Source organism: Pituophis catenifer, unplaced genomic scaffold (assembly GCF_029215685.1).
Source record: "Pituophis catenifer annectens isolate HBS135680 unplaced genomic scaffold, rPitCat1.0.hap2 SCAF_8, whole genome shotgun sequence".
Classification (NCBI taxonomy): Eukaryota; Metazoa; Chordata; class Lepidosauria; order Squamata; family Colubridae; genus Pituophis; species Pituophis catenifer.
In genome coordinates, this window is record NW_027256888.1 from 65,832,256 (window position 1) to 65,855,058 (window position 22,803).

Genomic DNA, 22,803 nt, shown 5'->3' on the forward strand with positions numbered 1-22,803 from the left:
GTTGTCTATTGAGTGGATTTTTCTGAACGGGTTTACATAAGGATTTAGTAAATATATCCATAAAGTCTTCCTAAAACTGAATTGTTGTGCATTGCTTGCAAATCCATGTGACTCCAGCTGCCATTGGCAATGCCTTTTATAGAATAGAACAAATTATTACTGTTGTTATTACTATTGCACCACTAGTAATAGTGGTAATAGTACACTGTGATAGTACGCCATTTACATTGCATCTCTCAGTTAATATAGTGGTTGGGGTGTGTTACATAATGGGTAACGGTCTGATTTCTGCAACTGTTTTAAACACAATAAGGAAACATTTGATACAACTGTAAAGTAGAAAAGAATATCTGTAATTCAGTGTTTGCTGCATAGTCCTTGGTGCTTTCATTATGATGTTATCTAGTGGGGTAATGAAATGTGTACAAACAAACAACCAAGCTCAGAAACCAACAAAGACTTCACAGAACAATAAAAGCAAGTCATATACACATTTAAAGGCAAAGGAAATAGCTTTTAAAAAAATCCTCTTTAGTCTGGCACCTTACAACAGCAATTTTAGGGCTTAATAGTGTTTCAAAAACACACAGCCCCTATTTGAATAGAAACAATAGACCAAACCTGATAGTACCATAGGACCTTAAACTTTTACAAACAATTATCTGCCTGTAGCAATGGAATACATTGCTGGCAAAACTTTTCTGAAGCACATGTGGTTTCTTTGGGCAGTATCTGGTGGTTAGAAAATGACTGCATTTTATTCATTAGAATATTATTGCTTGCATCTCAAATTCATTAAAAGGGGATTAAGTTCTAAGCAGTGTCAAGGTTTTAGTCTCCCAGAGATAAATTATTTTTTTCTTATCTGCCCATTTTGGCCCACAGAATCGGTAGGCGTGTTTCCTCGTACTCTCCAGATTTTTTTATGTGCAAACAAATGTCTTCTGGGAATTAGTAATAGAGGCAACTAAGCTGCAGGCTTATGGAAGGAAATCTGTGAAGCTGTTCCAAAGTTTTTTGGGTTTTCCATGGAGCCAAATGGTTTTTTAGGAATTTAGGTACTTAATATAGATACACATCCTTTTTTTTTTTAATGTTGCATTCATTAATATATAAAAGAGTATAATGTATAATAATATGCATGTTAATGTACTCCAATCTGATTAAATAAATCCAAAGCTTACTTTATATAGCCTTATCCTGGGATTGAGTAGCATAAAAGCCCCCTGTCATACTTTACCATACATTTGACCAGGCAGGACAACACAAGCATTATGAAACATTTGGCAAGCCATAGTACATTCCAGGAGTGTTGTGCATAGCACCAAGGAGACCTTCAAGCAAACTTCCATAAACGTGTATCCAAACAGCAGGTCCATTTATAGCTGTTTTTAGTACTGTAACACAAGATGAAAGTAAGGATAGGTGTCTCAAAAGAAGTTAGTAGTACAGTTGCCTACTTATTCTAGTTTTATGTCAAACATGTGTTTGACAAAAAAAAACAAGACAGCACCATACAAACACTGTGAGGTGTTCAGATTAAATCAGCCTTCTGAAACTTAGAACACTACATGTTTCTTTTGAGCAAGTTGAAACATGCTAAAATTGTTTTGAACTTTAGTAAAAAGAAAGGAAGGAAGAGAGAGAGAGAGAGAGAGAGAGAGAGAGAGAGAGAGAGAGAGAGAGAGAAGAGAGAGAGAGAGAGAGAGAGAGAGAGAGAGAGAGAGAGAGAGAGAGAGAGAGAGAGAGAGAGAGAGAGAGAAAAGAAAAGGTATTATTGTTGTTATGTTGGTTGCATGGTCAACCAGATGTTCAGAGTGGACCTGGAATTTTGCATTTTAATGGAGCCTGACACTACCAAGTCGTTCCCAAGGACCTGGAATAGGCAGATACAGTATTGGTGATGTAAAGGTATTGTCTCAGAATACAAGCTATTCCAAGTAAAATTGCTTATTATTATTATTACATAATTATTAATAGTGTTACCTAGTCAGCATTGATGATTCAAACGGGACTTGAATCTAATCCTTCCTACATGTAATCTAATTCATTAACCAAGAAAAAACTTTACTCTTTCTGTGATCTATTGCCTTATTCGCTCAGAAAAAAAAATCCCTAATGTCAAATTTTCCAAATTTTAGAGGAAGAAAAAGCAAGGAAAACCTTAAAATGTTCATTCCGTTGCTTGTAACATGAAACTAGAAATACTGTCTATCCATATCCATCTTCCTTTCAAGCTTGTATTGAATTGTTTTGAAACGTTGAGTAGGATTACTAGATAAGAATGATCACAGTGTTATTAAATTTTCCTGGTTAAGTGAATCTTAATTATGCACAACAGTATGAGGAATATATCAGTGAACTACCATAAGGAGATACAGCGAATTTTTCTTCTCACAACTCAGGAATATAATTTGGGTGTAATTAACATTGATAGCAATCAAATTATTATTGTTGCTTTGGTTTTTAGGCATCTTCACAAGATAATTAAGGTGTTCTTGGAATAAGCTAAAACTGACTGGCAGAGTATAATTCTAAAAGCTTTCTAATTAGCATCCGGTCGACCCCCCCCCCCATTTAAATGCAAACACCATTGCAGACACTTTAAGAATTGTCAGGTTAGTTGGAGACAACAGCCTTCTCAGTTATGCTAAATAGTTTGTAAGCATGATCTTATATGTTGAAGAAAAGACATATTTTCCATTCTTTTATGTGTGGAGTGTGCATGCGTACACCAGGCTGAGGGTGGGGGTGGGACTGTGGATGTGTAAAATCCAATCAATGAACTAACAGGACTGCATCAGGGGTGGGTTCTACTTACCTTTACTACTGGTTCACAGTGGGGCTGCACGCGCACTCTTCTGCGCGTTTTGATGGCATCAGGGTTGGTGGGCAGGACCTCGCGCTGGTTTTACTACTGGTTCTATAGAACCGGTGCGAAGCAGGGGCAACCCACCACTGGACTGCACGTGGAGATGCTCACGTAGCACCTATCTGGAAGTCTCTGAAATGGTTACATTTTTCCAGGACCAAAGATGAGTTTGGTTCCAGGAGTTGTGACAGGTGTTACATATGTGCCCTACAGTCCCTTTTTACCTTCATTTATGAAGTGCAGCATTGCTCCTCTAATTATGATTTTAGTAGGAAGGAAGGGAGTCTTCCTCTGCTTTGGATTATTACTGGTGAGGTAAGAAAGTTCAGCCTTGTACAGAAAAAAGATTTGTCTGCTGATGAACATTCAAATAGAAATTACATTAATTTTGATTTGTGGAATCAATTTGCAAAATCATTGTAAATATGCAGTATAATTCATCCTATCAGGTACTTCCTGTTTGAATCAGAATTTGTTGTTGTTAGTTGCGAAGTCATGTCCGACCCATCGCGACCCCATAGACAACGTTCCTCCAGGCCTTCCTGTCCTATACCATCCCCCGGAGACCATTTAAGCTCACGCCGACTGCTTCAGTGACTCCACCCAACCACCTCATTCTCTGCCGTCCCCTTCTTCTTTTGCCCTCAGTCTTTCCCAGTATAAGGCTCTTCTCCAGTGCTCCTTCAGTGTACAGAACAGAAGACTAAACTGAGAGCAATGAGATCTGGGTTCAAATTTCCTTTCATCTATAAAACAGAGTACCGTAGCTAATAACATTGTTTCAGAGATATAGTTGGTGAGTATTTCTGGTGGATATTTCAGCGATACAGCTGATGGGCTTTTTCTGCTGTAGCCCTTAGAGAATCTTCCTTCAGAATGGGTTCAAACCTGTTGACATTTTGCAAAGCTTTAAAGAGTTGTCTATGTAGCTGGGCTTGGAACTCCAAATGTATTTAGGGCCCCCTTACTTGGTTTTACTATTAGTTGATTAATCATCACTGCTGCTGTTTGTACAAATTTATTTTCTGAGTTTTTTATTGTTTTAATATTTTTTTTTTTATGTTTTAGAATTGTAAGCCACCCAAAGTCACTTGGCTAAGTGGGTGCTATAAAAAATGATGAACGAATGAACAAATGAATGAATGAATGAATGAATGACTAATTTATGCGATCTTCAGCTTCACAAAACAGACTAGGTGCACCACTTTGTTTTAATTTATTTCCTATCAATGATTCTTTTAATACCATGCTAAATATATTTTGTCTTTCTTCCAACATTCAGGAAGTGCTGCAGTTGGAGAGGCAAATGGGTGGACAATTATTGGAGGACCCAAAGGCTTTACATTTTAAGGGTAGCACTCATAATCTTCGCTTATCTATTCATGATATTACTCATTCCCTATGGAAGAGTAAACTACTAGCAAAATACCAGGTAAGAAATGCCAAATTCTATAACAATTCATGAGCCCTCTTGCAATATTAAGCATCATCCAGTATTTCAAAGTCAAATGGGAATACAGGATTACTGAAATTGCTGAATACTTGATAAGGATAAAAGAATGTTTAACACCTGCTGCTACCTTGTTTGGTTAAATGATTCTATTTGCATTGTTGGTATGTGTATTGGGGTTTGTATTTTTAAATGCTCATAAAGGACCTTGATAAGGAATACACAGTAAACAGACCAGGTTCGCTGAAGATCTCAACCGGATAGCAATGGGATCTTTTTAAACTAGATGAAGGGTCAACCTAACAGCATATCCATTTCATTTAAGTAAGTGTAAACTGATGCATATTGAGGCAAAAGTATCACTAACTTCACATGCGCACTTAGGGGTTGTGAGCAGTAGGTGAAAAAGAACTAGTGGGTTAATAGACTGTATGACTGACCCATGTATAATTAAGCTGCGGATGTCATTACCACAAGATGTGATGATAGCCACTAACTTAGGTACTTTTATTTTAAAAATGAATAGGGAAAACCAATAGAAGACAGATCTGCCAACTACTATTAATCTTGATGGCTCACTACTATCTGTTGTTTGAGAGTACTTTAGACTGAGACTCCTATATGCAATTATCCCGAAGTATAGTCGGCTAATGAGAAGCAAAATGTCCCTTGGCCTAGTTCAACAGAACTATTCTTATGTGTTGTACTCATTATAATTATTGAGTGGTGTACCATCATCTTTCCACAGATCTTGAACATTAGGTGAGAGAGCCAGTCTCGTGAGTGGTTAGAATCAGTGGTGGGATTCAACCAGTTCGCACCACTTCGGGAGAACTGGTTGTTAACTTTCTGAGCAGTCTGGCAAACTGGTTGTTGGAAGTTATCATTAGGGCAGAGAACCGGTTGTTAAATTACTTGAATCCCACCACTGGTTAGAATGCTGGCCTATAAACTGGGAGACTGTGAGTTCTAGTCCCACTTTAGGCATAAAGCCAGATGGGTGACTTTGCACCAATCACTGTCTTGGCCCAAACTACCTCACAGGTTTCTTGTTATGGGGAAAATAGAAGAAGTAGGAGTATAATGTATGTTCACTGCCTTGCATTACTTATAAAATAATAAGGCGGGGTAAAAATGAATAAATAAAATTTGTAGTTGATGATTTATATAATGATCACAGAAACAATGAAGAAATGTATGATAGTATAGAAAATGATTGTATATGAAATTATATTTATATATATAAGCAACAAATGAAACAGCTATAACATAGCTAGAATCTATCTATCTACCTGCCTGCCCAGTTTCATTGTTCTTAATCCCAAGAATTAACCTCTTTTTTATAATGCAAATATTATATAACGATAGAAATGTCTTTGGGAATTTACATAAAAATGAAGTAGTGGGAATTTAATAAGTATCAGTTACATAAATCTCAGTTGTTTGGCATTAAATTAAATTTAAGTTAGAAACTTTTTCTTGTTTTAGATTCTCAGATACTATTTGAAAGAATTGGGATTTCTCTTCCCAGAATTCTCAGGCTATCGATAAAATTCTGGAGCATATTTGTCTGGAGAACAAACGTGCTAAATATATACTTAACTTAATTATGCATTTTATTATGGAACTATTACTCTCTTATTTCTTTCCATTCTACTCTTAACTATATTTCATCAATTATTACATTAACCTAGTCATATGAGATTTATATTCCAACTTAGATTTGACTAAGTGAAAAATAGGAAATTCATTTTTATTATCAGTGTTATTTCTTCTTCAGGAAATTCCCTTTTACCATATCTGGAGTGGATGTCAAAGAAATTTGCATTGTACCTTCACCCTGGAAAGGTTCAGCCTGAACACGCTGGAGTTGGTATGCAAACTCTGCATACGGCAGGTGGAAGGAGAGGGACAGATATTCCAACTCAACTGTGTGGTGTCTGAGGTGAGGCATCCCTCCACTCTCACTTTTCTCACGACTGGGTGAATCCGCAGTATTCATTGCCTTCAGATCAAAGAAATATTTATTTATTTATTTATTTATTGGTTCGATTTATATGCTGCCCTTTTCCGGAGACTCAGGGCAGCTTACAATGCGTTAAGCAATAGCCTTCATACTTTCGCCCCCCCCCCAAAGCGGTGTTCTTTTTTATACAAAGTCAGCTTATTGCTGAATCCACAAACTGGGTTCTCATTTTACCTACCTCGAAAGGATGGAAGGCTGAGTCAACCTTGAGCCTGGTGAGATTTGAACTTGAAGTAATTGCAGGCAGCTGGTGTTACTTAACAGTGCTTTAGTCTGCTATGCCACCAAGGCTCTTAGCGTAGAAACTGAGAGTATGCAAAAGTTCTTGATCTGACCAACTAGGATTGACATGTGGTTATTGTTTCATTGAAGTTAATGAAATAAAACCACCAAGCAACATGACAGAAGGATGATTTTGTCTGGAAATGCTTTTATATAATGAACACATAAGGAAAGAAAAGATAATATTGGCAGGAGAGAAACAAGGGTTTGTCTAAGGCTGAAAGACAGTTGTTCTGTTATATAACTTCATTTTTCCCATGAAGGTTTTCAGCACAACTGAGATGTTAAATTTAGATGTTCCGTTGCCATTTCTGATACGCAGCAATTTCTGCTAGTTGCAGCCACTTCTATATAGAGATGGCCTTGGTGACTGTTATCCATAGTAGGGTAACATTGAGATTTGCCACTATTCGCCACTATTGCAATTCAGATTTGTCTTATGCAGATCTGACTGCACACTAGCATAATCAGTAAAAAAATGCCATAGTGTTAAGTTGATCACGGACAATCCAATTTGTTTTGGGAGTTTTAATTCAGACTCAAACCTGAGCAGTGGAATGGATCTCTTGGCTGTGATGGGATAAAAGCAGGGCGATGGGATAAAAGCAGGGCGACCCTTATTAAAATGTAATTTTATTTTGAAAGTGTTTTAAGTCCTGCCATTGTTGCTATACAATCGGGACAAAAAAAATGATCCTTTTCATTTCTATCTCCCAGAATGAAGTGCTAGCCTTAAAAATCACTTCCTTGGCCTTCTTTTTGCTTCATGCAGTGGCAGAATTGGTACTCTCTTTCTGACTTTCACTAGCCTTTTCAGTTAAAAACAACTCCAATGAAAGACCTCACTGACATTAATAAGGAATGATCCTGGAGCCTCAGCGCCATAGCAACCAGCCATCAGTTTCGTTCTGCTGGCCATATCTCTGAGCCACACTGCTCCACCCCTGCTGGCTTTGGATGGTGTTTTTATTTCTGAGCCCAGCAGGTCTGTGTCATTCAATAACTGCACAACTCCAACAACAACCGGAGGAACAGAAATTCAGGATAGGAAAAAGACCCAGCGGTCCTTCTGATAAATGCTGCCTCTGTCTGCAAGTGCTGATGGGATAAAGAAAAAAATGGATCAGACAGAGAAACAAATGAAAAGATTTTAAAAATCCCCCTTTTGTGAGCATTTTTGTTTCCTCAAAGGGGACAGTGGCATCAGTGTAAAGACTTTATGTGAGATTTAGTAAGGTTTATTTCATGATTCTGTTAACAGTGTAAGCTTCTATATGCAGCAGCGGCTGGGAAAAATGCTGATAAGGGTTGTGTAGCAGCAGATGACACCATATCTAAAAATTATGATAGTGCAAAGTATTGACTGGAAGGGAAATGAGGAATAGGGAAGTAGCTTTTTTCTTCCTTGTCATCAAGGAGGAGTAGAAACACCCAAGAGCCATATCACAAACTTCTCACAAGTGTGTGAAGCCACTCAGAATGACATACATAGTGGTGTGTCTTTTTTGGAAAGTATGTCTTTAATTGTATGAATGAAACAAATGTGCTTGCCAATCCTTACTACTGAAAACTGTAGCGAAGATAGTGGATTTTAGGACGAGACCTTCTGTTCTACCACTTCTTACAATACTAAACAACACAGTATCAATAGTAGAGACATTCAGGTTTTCTGGGTTCTGTAATCTCCCAGGATTTGAAACAGGCACCTAACATTAGAACCATCATTAAAAAGGCACAACAAAGAATGTTCTTCCTGTGTCAACTCAGAAAGTTCAAACTGCCCCAGGAGATGTTGATACAGTTCTACAGGGGAATTGTTGAGTCTGTCATTTGTACTTCTCTAACTGTCTGGTTTGGTACAACAACCAAACAGGACACCTACAGACTTCAATGGATAGTTAGGACTGCAGAAAAAATAACTGCAACCAGCCGGCATTTCATTTAGGACTTGTATGCTACACCGGTCAGAATGAGAGCTGAGAAAATATCTACAGACCCCTCACATCCTGGACATAAACTGTTTCAACTCCTTCCCTCAGGATGCTGCTATTGGGTGTTGTATGTCAAAACATTAGACACAAAAATAGTTTTTTCCCTTGAGCCATCACTCTGCTGAACACCTAATTACCACAATACTATCCTATGTCTAAGGATATTTACCTATGTAGTATGTCTGTATTACTATTATCCTTGTTATCTTTTCTATTATTTTTTCCTTTTGGTATCTTATGATTATATTACTTGGTTGTTTGTATGTACACTGAGAGTTTCTGCATCAAAGACAAATTTTTATGTGACCAATCATACTTGGCCAATAAAATATTCTATTCTATTCTATTCTATTCTATTCTATTCTATTCTATTCTATTCTATTCTATTCTATTCTATTCTATTCTATTCTACTCCATTCCATCCCATCCCATCCCATCCCATCCCATCCATCATAAATCACATAACTTTTGGTCATCTGCAATTATCTCTCTGTCAAGTGGACTTTTGGTGAAAACCAGAAATAATGAGCCACCATTCTCCAACTCATTTCATTATCGGATTTTACGGATTTATACCTTTAGTTATATTTTTAAAATCCATTTTCTGGTCTAGTGACCAATGACCTTGATGGGTGTATTTAAATGTATTAAAATTCTAATCAGTGAATATAATTCTTGAAACTTATAACTTTGAAATCAGTGTAACTGGAACAAATCCTCAAGCTGGAAAAGTCTAAGAAGTTAAAAGTTATTATGAATTATTTTAAAGCAATAACTAATCAAATCTGATCATATAGGCATTCTCAAAATATTGGTGTAAATATTAGAAAACTTATGAAAAAGGTGGTCTAATTATTAAGTATGAGAATTAATTCTTCAGAAGGCCCTATTAGGTGGTATTAAGCTTAAGATTTGACATGGTCAGATCACAAAGTCAAGTTAATTTTCATCTGATCATCTATCCTATCTCCTGGCTTCTGCTGAGACTCTATTTAGCAATAGTAATGTAGCACTTAAATTTATACAGTGCTTTACAGACCCCTCTAAGCGTTTTACAGAGTCAGCATATTGTCCCCAACAATCTGGGTCCTCATTTTACCGACCTCGGAAAGATGGAAGGCTGAGTCAACCTTGAGCCGATCAGGATTGAACTGCTGGCAGTCAGCAGAGCTAGCCTGCAATACTGAATTCTAACCACTGTGCCACCACAGGTCTATATTTATTATATTTACATATAATATTTATTTCTCAAGCAGTTAAAAGAAATCTGCGGAATTGCTGAACTTTTTTTTTTTTTTTTGCCTTTCAGAAGAATCTCTGTTCATTTGTTCATTTTTTTTCTTAATCACCCTGAAAAAGCTATTATATTTATTTTTTATTTATTTATTGGAATTTGTCAAACAAAAATTAGAACAAGAATAAGAGAATAAAAATACAATGATGATAGGCATGTTAGTGCACTTATGCACACCTCCTCTACTGACCACTTAAGTATGAAGTTATATATAAGTTCATTAGAATAACAGACTGGTTATATATTATAGGGCTGTGATGGCAAACCTATGGCATGTGTGCCACAGTGCCCATAGTGGGCATGCCAGCTCAACTCTGGCGCGCATGTGCGCCCCGGCCAGCTAATTTTCTGGGCCGACCAGAAGTAGGGAAACAGGCTGTTTCCTGCCTCCGGAGGGCCTGCGGGGGATGGGGAAGGCTCGTTTTTCTTTCTCACCTGGGTCCAGATCCTCTCTGTGCATCTGGGGAGGGTGAAAACAGCCTTTCCCATGCCTCTCTAGGAGTCTCTGGAGGCTGGGGACAGCAAAAAAGTCACTTCCTGTCCCACCGGGAGTTGGGAAATGGGCCATTTCAGGCCTCCAGAAGGCCGCCGAGGGAGTGGGAAAGGCTGTTTTCGCCCTCCCCAGATGCACAGAGAGGATCTGGAGCCAGGTGAAAAAGAAAAACAGGCCTACTGGGCCATCACATGCTAGGAGCAGGGGGGGAGGGGGGTTGCACACGCATGCGCAGGGCAGGGCACATAGAATAATGGGTGTGGACACGCGCACGCATGAACCTCCCCCACCCTACCCCCTCCTGCCACGCGATGGCAAAAAGGTTAGCCATCACTGTTATAGGGCATACAAAGTTGCGCCATTTTGTTCTTTATCTTAATTGCATTGTGGCATTTGAAAAGGAGAAAAAGCAACTATTTGCTTCACTTCACCAGAACGTACACTTGGGGGCATGAAGGGAGTGTCAGGATTTGAAGATTAAGTTTCCAGTTGGGAAAGCACAAACTTTACAATTCCTTTCAGTTGCTGCTTCCAACCACTATGGCAGACTCATTTTCACCTTAGAAAATCCATATTACATTATATAGTTGTCTTGTTGATAAAGTTCACCTTTCAAAAAGCAGTAACTGATTTTTGCACCATGCTGTCATTGTATTATATTATTGAGATAGTCCTTTCCTATTGCTACAGTGTCACTTCCATGTGAAGCCCAGACACCCAAATGCAATGCTACAGGCAAAGAAGCATCAATGTTTTGTTAATTTTTGTCGAATGAAAAATACTAGTGCTAATTTGATGAATGAATGAATTAGGAAAACCATTTCTAATTATATTTTGAAATGTTTTACCAGTTCTCATGTTTTTTTTCCTGTTTTTGATTAAAATCAGAGCATAATAATTTCTGCCTACTCTCCTGTTAGGTTTCTACATGAAACAAGGATTGTGTCTAAATTATGACATGTCCACAGTGATGACATGCAGCAAACTTCACTCTTGCTCTCCTCCATCTGACACGAGTATGCAAGTTATGGTTGTGTCATGAAGTCATGATATTTCATCATTTTCCTTTCTCCATGGTTGTCTATGTCCCTTTTTGTAACTCTAAAATAGGGGTGACCAACCTTGTCAACTTTGAGACATGTGGACTTCAACTTCCACAATTCTGCAGCCATTCATGCTGGCCGGGGAATTCTGAGAATTGAAGTCCAAAAATTTTAAAGTTGACAAGGTTGGACACCTCTGCTCTAACAAGAACCCTTCCGTCTTCTCCATGTACACCCCTGCCCAATAATGTAGAATAACCAAGGAAGAGGATAAAGGTATCATTTGCTATTAACTTTGCTTTAGCGCCTTGAGAGAAAAGGCATTTTAAAGATTCTTTTAGCCACTTCAAATTTTAGAGTACAGGAAAGCAATAAATTTTTTGAAAACATGGAAAGAAAGGGATAATCAAGAGGGACATGGAATAAGACCTCAGAAGTTTTGGTTGCCATGATGTAAAAAAGATGTGGAGACTCTAGAAAGAGTGCAGAGGAGAACAAAAAGATGATTAGGGGACTGGAGGCTAAAACATATAACGAACGGTTGCTGGAATTGGGTATGACTAATTTAATGAAAAGAAGGACTAGGTGTGACATGACATCTGTGTTCCGCTATCTCAGGAGTTACCACAGAGAAGAGGGAGTCAAACTAGTCTCCAAAGCAACTGAGGGCAGGACAAGAAGCAATGGATGGAAAGTAATCAAGGAGATAAGCAATCTCAACTAAGGAGAAATTTCCTGACAGTTAGAACAATTAGTTAGTGGAAAACATTGCCTGCAGAAGTTGTGAATGCTCCAAAACTGGAAGATTTTAAGAAGAGATTGGACAACCATTTATCTGAAATGTTTTAGGGTTTCTTGCCTAAGCAGAGGGTTGGGCTAGAAGACCTCCAAGATCCCTTCCAACTCTGTTGTTCTGTTAAGTGTTAAATAATTGAAAAAATGACAAAATCAGAGGATTGGAAATCTGTAGAGATTCTCAGTCATCCAGATCATGTTTGCAACTGGACTTTCTTGTTTTTTTTCTTTGGAGACGTTTTGCTTCTCATCCAAGAAGTTTCTTTAGCTCATCAGCTTCTTAGAACTGAAAAAGTTACCTTGGGGACAGAGGATCGGAAGTGACATCTGGCCCGAACTTTTAAAATAATACAATGGTACAATAATACAGTGGACCCTTTGAGCCCTTTGCAGAAGAGAAGAACATGCTAGAAAGCCAGAGAATGAATTTGGCTTTTCAAGGTTGGCCTTTTTCTTACTTTTTGATTTGGCCCCTTTAAAGTCTAGTCTAGTGTTTCTCAACTTTAGGAGGCATGGACTTCGATTCCCAGAATTCAACTCCCAGCATGGCTGGCTGGAGAATTCTGGAAATTAAAGTCTATCCCTCTTAAAATTGCCAAGGTTTCAAAACACTGCTATAGGCGCTGTATCCCAGCAGCCTGGCATCTTTAGGCACATAATTCCTACTTTGCAAAGTCAGTAGCACCCACACGACAAATTTGGCTGAGAGTATGCAAAATGCCTATCAGCCAGTAAAACTGGTCTTCCTTCTCTGCTATGGATTTTAGTCCAAGTAGGAATATGGGATCAGTCTTTATTGTTATAGCATCTATAAAACCTCACCCCTTTCCTATGTCCCTGAACTTCTTGCTGTCGTCTGTTTGGAAAAATTACTCTAGCAATTCTAATGTATAGAATATAGACTGTGAGCAATCACTTTGATCCAGCCACATCCACCTATGTCAGGCTTCATTCACTACACAGGTGAAATTTATTTACATTCTCAGGTGTTGACTATACTGTGACACTGACAAGGTCTAACATTGGTTTTATTTGTCGAAATGAGTTCTGGAACACTGCTGTACTCAAACCTGTAGATGAAATATAAAGAAACTGACATTTAAAGCAGATTCCTTTTTATTATTTAGTAGTTTACCAACAACATAACCTTTGCTTTGCTAGAGATAGAAGATCCTGAAACAATAAGTTTTTATTGGTTTCATCTCCTGTAAATGTCATCTAAGGTTTTCTTGTATGTGTGTGTGTGCATACTGTATATGTATTACCACAAAACAGATTTTTGATAACACACTTCTGCTTCTACCCGGCTTATACATAATCTTGTTTTCCAAGCAGTATAGTACTTTTCTCAAGAAAAGAAGCAAAAAGCAATGGCATAGTAGGGCTGTATTATAAAGGAGGAGGAAGTGGTGATGATAGTGTTTTACTCTTAATTTCCACATTTCTAAATGAACAGTCTCTAAATGGAGATAATTACACCTTGTAAATTGATTTGGAATATTACATCTTATGTGTCCATGAGTTATGGGAGCATTTTCAGGGTTATCAGGATTCCCAGAGTTGTGTTTACACTGTTATTTGTATTTCATTTGGGGGGGGGGGTTGGTTTCTCAATATAGTATAACCAGTGGATTTCAAATCTTCATTTTATTATGACATTTCCTGTTGCAGAAATGTTTTTTTTTTTTAAAGACTTGTGAATTTTATCTTTTATGGGCAAAAACAAACTGCAAATATATAGTGATGATAGTAGCATTTCAGGCTGAAATATTTAGGCACTACTCTCACTGCACTTTTTAAATACCATGATAAACTATGCATAGGTCCACCTATCATGTCTGAAGTATGATCTTACTTGTCCTTTTCTCAGCTTTGTTGATGCTTACCAATACTTTTGTTTGGGGAAAAAATGGGTGATTCCTAGGACTGAAGGAATTGTTCTATAATAGTTAGAACAGGGGTGAAATGCTACCGGTTTGCACTGGTAATAGCAGTGGCGGCGGGTGATTCAGAGAACCAGTAGCGGTGGCAGTGCAAGGCTCCGCCTACCTGCCCAGATGTCAGTACCTCCTGGTTTTAACCAGGAAGTAACCTGTTTTTACCCTCTGGACATGCACAGAAGGCTTTGCGTATGTGCAGAGGGTCCAAAATTACAGCACGCATGCAGGGCATGCACACTTCTGAATCGGTAGGGAAGGTAAGTAGATTTCACCCCTGGGCTAGAAGATTCATCTATCTGGTTCAGGACTATGGCAGTGACTGACATTAACTTTACAAATTTAAAGAGAGGAGTGTTGCCAACTCTGAAAAACCTACCTGAAAAACCTTAGAACCTTAAGCTTTTTACATACAGCATTGATAGCAAGAGCATCTTTTGACCAAGGGTTGTTCTCTAGCAGCAACACAGAGGAATTCTCTCAAGGGCAACACAAGGAATGATTTACTAGTGGCATTCAAGGATATGGACAGCATGGTGGCTTAGAGGTTAAGACACTGGGCTTGTTAGCTGTAAAGCTGACAGTTTGTGTTCAAGACCCTAGCTCCATGCGACCAGGTGAGCTCCCATCCTTGCCTCAGCTTCTGACAGCCTAGCAGTTTGAAAGCATGCAAATGCAAGTAGATAAATAGGTACCACTTCGGTGGGAAGGAAACAGTGTTCCGTGACGTCATGTTGGCCACATGATCAAGGAAATGTCTCCGGACAGCACCAGCTCAATGGCCTTGAAATGGAGATGAACACCATTTCCTATAGTTGGCAATGACTAGCAAATCTGCAGGGACTCCTTTACCTTTACTCAAGGATGTCTATGGAGATTCTCAGTCATCCAGGTCGTGGTCGTCCAAAAGATGATTTTTTTTTCAAGAGGCAACTGTACTGTCATGGTTTTTCTTTGAAGACGTTTCGCTTCTCCAGTTGACTCTTAAAAAAACACTTTTGGGTTTACTCAAGGATATTCCACTAAAGAATACTGAAAATACCTCAAGTCATTCCTGTCATATTAATTATCAATTGCAATTTAAAAAATCAAAGTCCTACTATATATGAGGACTATATAAGCATAGGAGAGAATGTAGTACCCAATTTGTTCCAGATAATCTTTTAAATAAAAAAAAGTAAGCAAATAAATAGGAAGCTGGTATTTGAAAGCCAAACACCAACTTCGCTTCATTTATTCATTGTTACATGAATGCCCCATTATGGTTCCACTGGGATGGTAATAAACATTCATTGTTACAACCACCAGATTGTAGAGAACTATATGACTGTGTCTCAGGCCGTTTCCTAAAATTAAGACTATGCTTAATTTATTAAGTTATTATGACACTATATAGGGGAAGCTGCATCAGACAGTGGTAAAATTCCCTGGATGCTATGGCTCGTATGAGGTATCTGAGGATACTAGTAATTTTAAAAGTTTATTTTAAAAGATTTTATGTTGTCTTTCTAGTAAAAGGTACTGTAGAAAAGCAATATAAAAGTAGAACTTCCAAAGATTCATGGCCATTAGGTTACGTCTAATACAACCCAAAGGGTTTATATTTCACAGATTGCTTCTTTGTTAATCTAATTCTGTCCCCTCGCTTATTGTCTGGCCATATTTTCTACTTTTCATATATGCAGGAACCAACTGGCATTGAATATCCACTTATGGATCCAGCAAGTACCATTACAACCGTAGTAGGACCCTGTGCATTCAGCATCCCTCTTCCTATCCGTCAGAAGCTTTGCAGTAGCCTAGATGCTCCTCAAACAAGAGGCCACGATTGGAGAATGTTGGCCCACAAACTAAAATTGGACAGGTAAGCAAGCATATTGTCAAAGTAAATTTGAAATTAGTTGAGTAACATTTTCATATGTGCTAGCAGTGCATTGCTGATCCTTCTGAAACTCGTAAGAGAGACTTACCATTGAAATCTGCTCTTCAAAAAGTTCCTTCCACAGACGTTTGTGTCAATAACCATGGGTATTGTGTAGGAGTAAGTCATATAATGATTTATGGCCATGATGGCGAACCTATGGCACGCCTGCACAAAGTGGCACGCGAAGCCATGTCGCACGGCACACATGGCCTTGCCTGTTTGTCTTCCGGGTTTCTGGTGCGCGTGCGCATGTGACGATCAGCTGCCTTTCGTGTGTGTGACAGTGCCGAAAACCAGTGTGTGCATGCGCGCTGGCCAGCTGATTGTCGGGCACGCATGTGCGATAGAATCCAGAAGTTTGGCTTTTCCGGAGCGTGATCCCTTTGTGCGTGCAGCAGTGCCAAAAACCGGCCTACACATGCCCGCTGGCCAGCTGATCATCGGGCGCACATGCGCGCTAGAACCCGAAAATTTGGCTTTTTCAGACCACAGCCCCGACAAGCGTGCAGCCGTACGTGCAACATTTCCACGCCATCACTGACTTACAATCCATGGCAGGGGTGTCAAACTCAAGGCCCAGAGCCCAGATCCGGGCCACGGGGTGCTTAGATCTGGCCTGCGGGGCTGCCCTGCAAACAGCAAGGACTGGCTTGCGGTGCCTCAAGCTGCCCTCCCGTGCTCTGTTTTTACTGGCAGAGAGTTGCAGGAGACTGTCACAGCCAAAAACAAAGCTTGGGAACCCAATTTCACTGGCAGAGCACTTGAGCCACCACAGGCACTCCTGATACGAGTGAGGTTGAGCTGGCCACGCCTACCCTGGCCACACCCACCCTGGCCTCCCACGGTCAAATACAACCCTGGTGCGGCTCTCAATAAAATCGAGTTTGACACCCCTGGTCTTTGGAAACAATTGTCTCAATCGACACTGGGGAACCCATCCAAATTGTAGCTGAGGGCTTGGTATATCAAATGGTCAAATCTTTTCACCCAAAACAGTAAAATTAATACATTAAAATATAGCTCCTGGGCATTAGTTTGGTATTTTTCACTTCTTTACACATTCCCATATACACACACCAGAGTAGAAAGCACTCTGTAAAAGTTCTAATTATGTTCTGTGTTCTTTAAAATGTGTAGCATGCGACAATTGAAGATTCATTGATGGCCTCTAGTGCATTTTAATTATATTATTCTACTGATCTGGAAAAAAAAAACCTGTTTAAAAAAGATGCTTCATTTTCTTCCTTTTCTTCTTTTCACTTTTGGAGTGACCACTATTATAACGGAGTTACAGATCAAACAGTAGAGAAGAACATAATATTCTGGATTGTTAATAAATGACAGTTGAAGGAAGAAGGACACAATGTCCTTATTAACATGGTATACCTGGAGACAGCAGAAGGACATGCAGAAATAATGTCTGTGTTTCCAGGTGGCTTATTTTATACGCTTATTAATTGCAACTGTTTCTGTATCCTTCACTTGATTCTCACTTATATTTTATTTTATTTATTTTATTTTATTTTGAATTTGTATACCGCCCTTCTCCCTGAGGACTCAGGGCGGTGAACAGCCAAGTAAAAACATCAAGTACAAATATTAAAATACAGTTAAAATATACATATATAAATTTGGCCCCATTAATTAAAAACAATAAACAAAACACTTAAAAACACTTAAAAAATTAGGCCAGCCCGGCTTGCTGGAAAAGGAAGGTTTTAAGGGCACGGCGGAAGGCACCGAGGTCTTGGATTCTCCTTATCTCTGGAGGCAATTGATTCCAGAGGGTAGGTGCCCCCACAGAGATATATAACATACTGTATATATTTTAATGCATTACAATAATTTAAAATTAATCAGACATATCAGATGCAAGAATAATAAATACCGTATTTTTCGGAGTATAAGACGCACCGGAGTATAAGACGCACCTACCTTTTTTGTGAGGAAAAGAAGAAAAAGAAATCTCTCTCTGCCTCTGAGCAATTTTGCCTCGTTGCAGCAAACAGCAAACAGCCTGCTTTACTTTCATTTTCGTTTTCGGCATAGCTTGATTAGCAAAAGAAAAAAAAAATCTGCTCCAGCAATTTACCTCTTTGCAGCAAGCAGCAGAGCCCTGCGCAAAACAGCTGAGAGCAAATCAGCTGAGAGTCAGGAGGCCGATCCAATCAACTTGTGCTAATTAACCTGTGCTGAAGCTGAAAGGAGCTATTTTTTTCTTGCTGTTTGCTTGCAAGGAGGTAACTGCTGCGAAGCAGAGGCCAAAGGGTGGGGGCCAGTGGGTGGGCAGGGCTACATTTGGTGTATAAGACGGGGGGGGGTAAATTTTCACCCCCTTTTAGGTAGGAAAAAGGTGCGTCTTATACTCCGAAAAATACGGTAATATTGGCAAACATTCAAAGTAATATTATAAATATGTAACATCAAGCATTTATTATAACCAGGTACATAATTCTTTATCTCCTCATTCCCCAAATATACATCTTATAAGCCAAGTTTTTAGAACCTTTCTAAATATTAAGAATTGGGGTATGGTTCTTCCTTACAATGACAGGAATGGAATGGAGCTTCTACAAAGACCACACTTCCTTCTGAATTCCTATTTCCTAGTTCCTCACAAGGGTAGGGACTCCCAAACATGCACTTCTGCAGGCATGATTTTGGATGGGTAGATTCAATCTGGAGTTTTCAAAGATAGAATGAACCACAAACCAGGTAGATCTTTAAAGGTGATCATCAAAATTTATCTTGAATTGCATTCAAAACAATTCTTGCCCAAAGATAGCAAAGGTTGTCCTAGCCACTGCTTCCATCTGTCTTCTAGCAGAAGATGACAGTCAAGGACCAGCTCCAGATTGCACACAACTCTTTCTGGACAAGCACAACCTTGTCTCAAACTAAAGTAGATATTATCCCAGCTTCCAATCCATTTAGTAGGGCTGAGTCTCAATTTGTTTCTCTCCATCCAGTCTCTAAGTAACAGAACAAGATTTAAGCTGCATCAACCAGACATCTGGGATAGATAGATATATAACCGACATATTACATGAATTTCCCCTGCAGCTTCATGTAACATTAAAGATAGGGATAAAGCCATTAAACACACTGTACTAAAATACCAGAGGGCTCCATCTGTCCTCTGTCCCAGGGTGCATACTCACTGGGAAACTCCACAATTACCACTATGAAACTCTAATAGATACATCCAGGGGTGGGTTGCTGGGGGTTTGCAGCGATTCAGGAGAACCTCTAGCTAAGATTCTGTGCAGTTTGGAGAACCCAAATCCCACTCCTGGCTGGCCCCACTCACCCTCCAGGAGTCCCCACACTGCCCGTTTTGGATGCAGGTAACTGCAGGGCATGCATAGAGGCTCGGGGAGGGTGAAAAACAGGCCTACCAGAAGTTTGGGAAGGCCAGAAATGGGCCCATTTCCGGCCTCCAGAGGGCCTCCGGAACCTGGGGCGGCCATTTTCGCCCTCCCGGAAGCTCAAAGAAAGCCTCCTGAGCCCAGGGAGAGAACCCCCACCCCACCATGGTGCAGGAAGCTGACTAGGCCACGACCACCATGTCCACGCCCACTCAGCAACTGGGCAGAGAATCCCTTGCTAAAATTTTTGAAGCCCACCCCTGGATACATCAAATGCCTGGAGAGATACAATACACCAATCTCTCTCCAAAGTTTGCACCCTTAGTCAATTCCATAGTCATAACAAAGTCCATAATAAGGACATAGTTCTTATATCCCCCCACTAACAGATTATTTCAAATGTCCTGAGGTATAAATGTGTGCCTCAAATGTGTGTCAGGCTGGCGATGACTTGAGATGAGTCCTTGGTTGTCATGGTGGCCATGAAATCTTGAACCCCCTGAGAACGCTCAGAAGTTAGAGATGATAAATTTGAATATCAACCTAGTCGTCTCAATCACCAACCCATATCAAAACATGGCAAAGTGATGCTATGGTATCTGCGTCACTGCGGTGGCGCAGTGGTTAGAGTGCAGTATTGCAGGCTACTTCTGCTGATCACCGGCTGCCAGCAATTTGGCAGATCGAATCTCACCAGACTCAAGGTTGACTCAGCCTTCCATCCTTCCAAGGTCAGTAAAATGAGGACCCAGATTGTTGGGGCAATATGCTGACTCTGTAAATCACTTAGAGAGGGCTGTAAAACACTAGGTATATAAACCTAGGTGCTATTGCTATTGCTATGGTAGAGGTGAGAAGAAACAACAGCAATAACATATCCATCTGGTCCTGTTACCTGTCAGACAACTACGTGTTCCAGTCCCATATCTTGTCTTTGCAGCATTTTGTTGATGCCCCCAAATATAAATGACTGCATAGTAACCCCCTGGCAATGATTCTGTAAAGTACTCCATCTACTATAGTCTCCAATTTCTGATGAGATTAGAAACAATGCCTAACAATGCTCACCTCTAATCTTTTACCTGAAGCAAAATGTAAGATATTTCATATTTTGCTCCATGTAAATTACATTTATATATAAGGTAGAAGCAATATATATATATTTATTTATTTATTTATTTATTTCACGGGTATATATGTGTGTACAGTTAATATCTCAGGTTTCTTCCCGTGTAATTGTAAACATATCCTTAAAAGGGTAGTAGCTACGTTTCGACGAAATCGCATTCATCATCTTCTGGCTGAAGTTCTCGGTTTGGTGCTTATGGGCAAACTGTGTGATCGTGACTGATATATATATAGCAAAGAGTACAGTTTTAATAGCAGCTGATTTCTCACTGCAGGTACCTCAATTATTTTGCTACAAAATCAAGTCCCACCGGTGTGATCTTAGACCTTTGGGAAGCCCAAAATTTTCCCGATGGAAATTTGAGCATGCTGGCCACCGTCCTCGAAGAGATGGGAAGACACGAGACAGTTGTTTCATTGGTAGCAGAAGAAAAGTACTGAACTGACCTTGGAATGAGAATGAAGGAATGTTAACCATCGCGTCAGCTGTGACTAACACAAACCAAGCACCCCCCAAACTAATGTGTTTCATAGCAAGAGGCATTCCAGAGGGACAAGACACAGAATCCTGCCTTTTCACGTGCATCCCTTTTTTGTATATTATCACAGGATTTGAAAGAAACCATGCAAAGTTGTTACCTTTATAGTATAATTCAACCTAACATTCCTCTCAGCTTGGCTGTACACTGCTTAGTGCAGGATTTTACAGTTTCCTAGGAAACGCTTTTTATTGCTATCCAGATATATGGATAAACTTTCTTAACAATCCCAGTTTCTATGAACGTTGTTTACATCAAATCCTGGGCAGCAGGATAGAAAATGACTGTCCATGGCTATCTTTTTATATATTGGTGTTTTTTTTTTCTTCTTTTGTTGAAAGCCATTTCTACACCAAGCTGTGGACAAAGCAGGGTTCTGGCTATTTTTCTGATGAATCGGTCTCCAACACACTTTTCAGACAATTTCATAATTGCAAATTTGCCCATTAGATGTCTTAAACTAACCTACCTATTCCGTTTCCTAGAATGAGTTAAGACAGAATTTTAAAACTTCTGCATCTGGCAAGAAAATAATCTGAAAGCTGATCAGGTATGCATGTTCCCTCTCTACCTTCACCAAGGTAGCTTGTGTCCCTTGGTGACTTCAACTGCAGGGATTCCCTCTTCCCTCCCCCAGTTTACAATATGCCCTGCCTTCATCTTTAAAGTGTGTGTGTGAGAGTGTGTGTGTGTAAGAGAGAGAGAGAGAGAGACAAATACTCACTTTGGTGTGCTTTGAGAAGAACCCTCCCTAAAAAAGAAAAAAGTTACTTGTACGATGATCGTAACTGAATAGTATTTAGTACAAATAATATTATATTTCTTTTAGTAGTAGTATTTTTGTTTACCAAAATTATCTGCAGCATTAATCATTTCAGCAATGGCAGCACCCTCCCTAAAAGCTGTTGATGGCTGCCTTGGGCCTTCTAATCCCTTTAAGAGGGAGAGTCTACCCCTCTCTGTCCTGGCCCTGGAGCTCCCTCTCTGCCTCCCCCCTCCCACCCCCTATCAATTTCAGTGAATTGCTGCATGAATTACTCTCATGCAATTCACTTTCTCCTGACAAGTTTTCTTTTTCAGATGAGTAACAGTGCATTCATCTTGATAAAGAAAATTCAGCCTAAAATGGATTATTTTACCCAGACAAGATGTTTCGCAAGAAACACAGCACGTTACTCCTGCTTATTTAGTAGTTTTGATATTAGATGCTTTTTCTCTTTGCTGTAAGCCATCAAAACTTCATGCATGTCCATGGGATCTGGATTAATTTTCTGTATCTGAATATTTACAATCTGTTCTTATGCAGTGATGGGTTTCAAAAACTTTTACTACCAGTTCTGTGGGTGTGGCTTGGTGGGAGTGGCATGGCTTGGTGGGCGTGGCATGGGAAGGATACTGTAAAATCTCCATTCCCTCCCAAATCCAGGGGAAGGTTACTGCAAAATCCCCATTTCCTCCCGATCAGCTAGGACTCAGGAGGCAGAGAATAGATGGGGGTGGGGACAGTCAGAGGTGGTATTTACCGGTTCTCCAAACTACTCAAAATTTCTGCTACCGGTTCTCCAGAACTGGTCAGAACCTGCTGAAACCCATCTCTGGTTCTATGCATATCGCTCCTTATTTACTATTCTTTCAGAGAGAAGTACAGATACTGGTTTTTA

General features: G+C 39.5%; 1 protein-coding gene across 1 annotated transcript in view; it reads left to right on the plus strand.

Moving 5' to 3' along the window:
• Positions 1-21,044, plus strand: part of UNC5C (unc-5 netrin receptor C) — a 364,758-nt gene extending 343,714 nt beyond the window's left edge. Inside the window, exons 13-16 of the mRNA XM_070948266.1 lie at positions 4,155-4,304; positions 6,103-6,267; positions 15,869-16,047; positions 20,879-21,044. Of these exons, the coding sequence (XP_070804367.1) occupies positions 4,155-4,304; positions 6,103-6,267; positions 15,869-16,047; positions 20,879-21,044 (660 nt within the window). The remainder of the gene's footprint in view (positions 1-4,154; positions 4,305-6,102; positions 6,268-15,868; positions 16,048-20,878) is intronic.
• The last annotated feature ends 1,759 nt before the right edge of the window (positions 21,045-22,803 follow it).